The sequence below is a fragment of the Penaeus monodon genome, chromosome 23, assembly GCF_015228065.2.
Source record: "Penaeus monodon isolate SGIC_2016 chromosome 23, NSTDA_Pmon_1, whole genome shotgun sequence".
In the NCBI taxonomy this organism is placed as follows: Eukaryota; Metazoa; Arthropoda; class Malacostraca; order Decapoda; family Penaeidae; genus Penaeus; species Penaeus monodon.
Genome location: NC_051408.1, coordinates 17,674,930 through 17,677,718, shown reverse-complemented (window position 1 = coordinate 17,677,718; position 2,789 = coordinate 17,674,930). Strand labels below are relative to the sequence as shown.

General features: G+C 45.6%; 1 protein-coding gene across 1 annotated transcript in view; it reads right to left on the bottom strand.

The window, feature by feature from the left end:
• LOC119587846 (mucin-5AC-like) overlaps positions 1-2,789 on the bottom strand; it is a gene marked incomplete in the record, with an annotated part of 20,921 nt that overhangs the window by 2,449 nt on the left and 15,683 nt on the right. The window contains 1 exon segment of the mRNA XM_037936550.1: positions 1,146-2,212. Coding sequence (XP_037792478.1) covers positions 1,146-2,212 — 1,067 coding nt within the window.

The following is a 2,789-nucleotide window of genomic DNA, read 5'->3' as shown; positions in this document are numbered from 1 at the left end:
TGCTCACCTAGGGGGAGAGGGGGAGATGAGGGAGGCGCATGGGGAGATGTGGGGAGTATTGGTGGGGAGGTGAGGGGATTATGGGTGGGGAGATGAGGGAGGATGACAAAAGCGGAGATGAGGGTGATGGTGGATGGGGAGATGAGGGAGGGGGGCAAACGGGGAGATGAGAAGGATTCCTGATGGTGAGACGAGGGAGGATAGTGGATAGAGAGACAGGGGAGGGTGGCGGGTAGGAAGTGATGAGGGTATTGATGGGGAGATGAAGGGAGGGTATGGTTCAGGAGATGAGGGGCTTCCGGATGCTGTATATGGATAGTATAAGGTGGGGATGTTGATGGGTAGACATTGGAGACGAGGAGATGGGGAGATGGGGGGAGTTTGGAGGAGTAAAGAGGAGGAAGAGAGAGAGAAAGACAGACAGGAATACTACGGCGAAAAAAAAATCTGACTGAAAATGAGCTACCACAAAATATGAGATGTTTCCATAGTAACGGGTTCAGAAACGCCCATTACATACTGGAAACTAATTCATTCTTAGCAATACACTTTTTCACGCTACTTTATTACAATGAACTCGCAAAGGAAAAGAGAATAAGGAAACAGAAGAGAGGGAAGAAAGGAAGATAGAGAAATAAACAAGAAGGGGTTGAGGAAAGACAAAAATAAATAAGGAAAGATAATGAAACATGATAAAAGAGATGACAGAGATGATGGTAATGACACCAGTAATGAGTCATGCAAAGAACAGGAAAAAGGAAGGGTTAATTAGCGATATGTAATGGCAAAAAGGCATGAAAATACGGAGAAATTCAATTAATGGCAGTTAAAGAGTGGAAAATGAAGAAAAAAAAAGGAAATGATAATAACTATGAATAAAAACAAAGAGGATGGCAAGAAAATTCAATAAAATATGATACATAGTTCTATTAAATTTCCGATCTGTTGCTATAACTATTTTTTTCTCAATCATTCACTTTTAATTTTTTCATCTTATCTTTAATATATTTATTATATGTATGATCCTCCTTGACTAAATTAGGAGACGGAAAAACGGAAAAAAATAATTATTCTAGTATTAGTAAAACTATCTTTTACAAATTTTGTTTTAAAAACTTTAAATTTCGATAAGTCTAGTCACTTACTTCCTCGCTGCCGAAACAAGTACTCGCAGGCTGCACCACCGAGTCGTCTGTAGTGTCACTGGAGGTCGTGGGTAACGTGGCTATCGTTGGGTCGTCGTGAGCAGTCGTTTCGCTCGTGGTGACTTCCGAAGGCCCTGCGGAGGGAGAGACATCCTGGTGGCTGTCAGGTTCGCTTGGTGCTTCCTCTGTGGTTTCTTCTGCCGTTGTACGCTCGCTCGGGGCTTCAGAAGGAGCGAGCGTGTGGTCTTGATGTTCTTCAGCCTCAGTAGGGGCATTACTTGGCTCTTCAGGAGACGTACGTTCTGCGGCAGGCGTGTGTTCGTCCGCAGCGCTGGAGGGAGTTGTGTGTGCCTCTTCAGGGTGTCTCTCCGTGTGCGTTGTCTCCCCTGGGGTCACGATCGGCAATGTCGTTGCATTGCTCTCAGCGGAAGTCTCCGGGGAATGAGTAGTGGCTTCTTCAGTGCTTAGTTCTGTAGTGACACTGCTTTCTGGATGGTTGTGGGTACTTTCAGATGTCAAGACAATCCCTTCATTGTCAATATCAGTGTCTGTGCGACTCGGCGGGGCAGTGGACTGACTCTGGTTAGCGGTATCGAATTCAGGGCCAACTGGCGGGAGTGTGACCGAAGTCACGTCTCTCGTTGTTTCATGAGCCGTAGTGTCTGCAGCAGGTGACGCCGTGGAGGGGTCGACTCTCGAAGTCTCTGTCGCGCTTGCGTGCGACGAAGGCGATGCGTCACTGCCGTGGTGGGTTTCGGGCTCCTCTTCAGCATCGTCTCCGGCCGTCACACCGCCATCGGTTTCCTCGGCCTCGGCGTCCGTTGACGTCCCTCCTGAAGTAGTGACTGCAGTCGACGCAGGAAGTGTAGATGTCAGTAAAGACGTAGACGTCGAGGGAGATGTGACAGGAGAGGAAGGCGTAGTTGCTGTTTCTGAGGGAGGTTCCTCAGAGGCTGTGGAAGTGGGAGAAGCTGAAGCGGCTGAGGTAGAATTCCCACTGCCTGTCGTCGTTGCTCCATCAAGCTGGGCGACCACCAAGGACGAGCAACAAGCTACCAACAGGAACTCTGCAAAATACAGTTCTACCGTCACGCTGACATAACATCTGGAGAACGAGAACAAAATGAATAGAATCCCTCTACCATGTCTTCAGACTCAATTCTTGTAGAAATTAAAAATGCTTAAGACCAAAAATAAGACAGAAATAAGGGGAAAATAAAGGAGTAATCAAAAGCTTTGTTACTGTTCTAGAACCGCGTCTGTTTGACATTGGTTTCAGGCGTCATGCAGTGTTACCAGATACGGTTACCACCTCACCAGGATATGTAAGGTGAGACTTAGTTAAACTGCCACGTTGTCACTAAGGTATTTAGGCATGGGTTTTGTGTGCGAGTATGATTCATCCTTCCTCAAAGACTCTTAACGAAAAACGATACTGCCAGCTGTAACTATCTGCTCATAAGTACCTAAAGTTCCTGTATATTCAGATTATTCAAGCATTTATGGGTATAGAGGCATCTACAAGGTATGCTTTATTAAAATAAGGGAAAGTGAGAGACAAAAATGTGAGTTTTGCCTTCATATAAGCACTTCAAGTTAGTAATCAATGAAATTTACATATATTTAGGTTTGAAATTCAGTTAG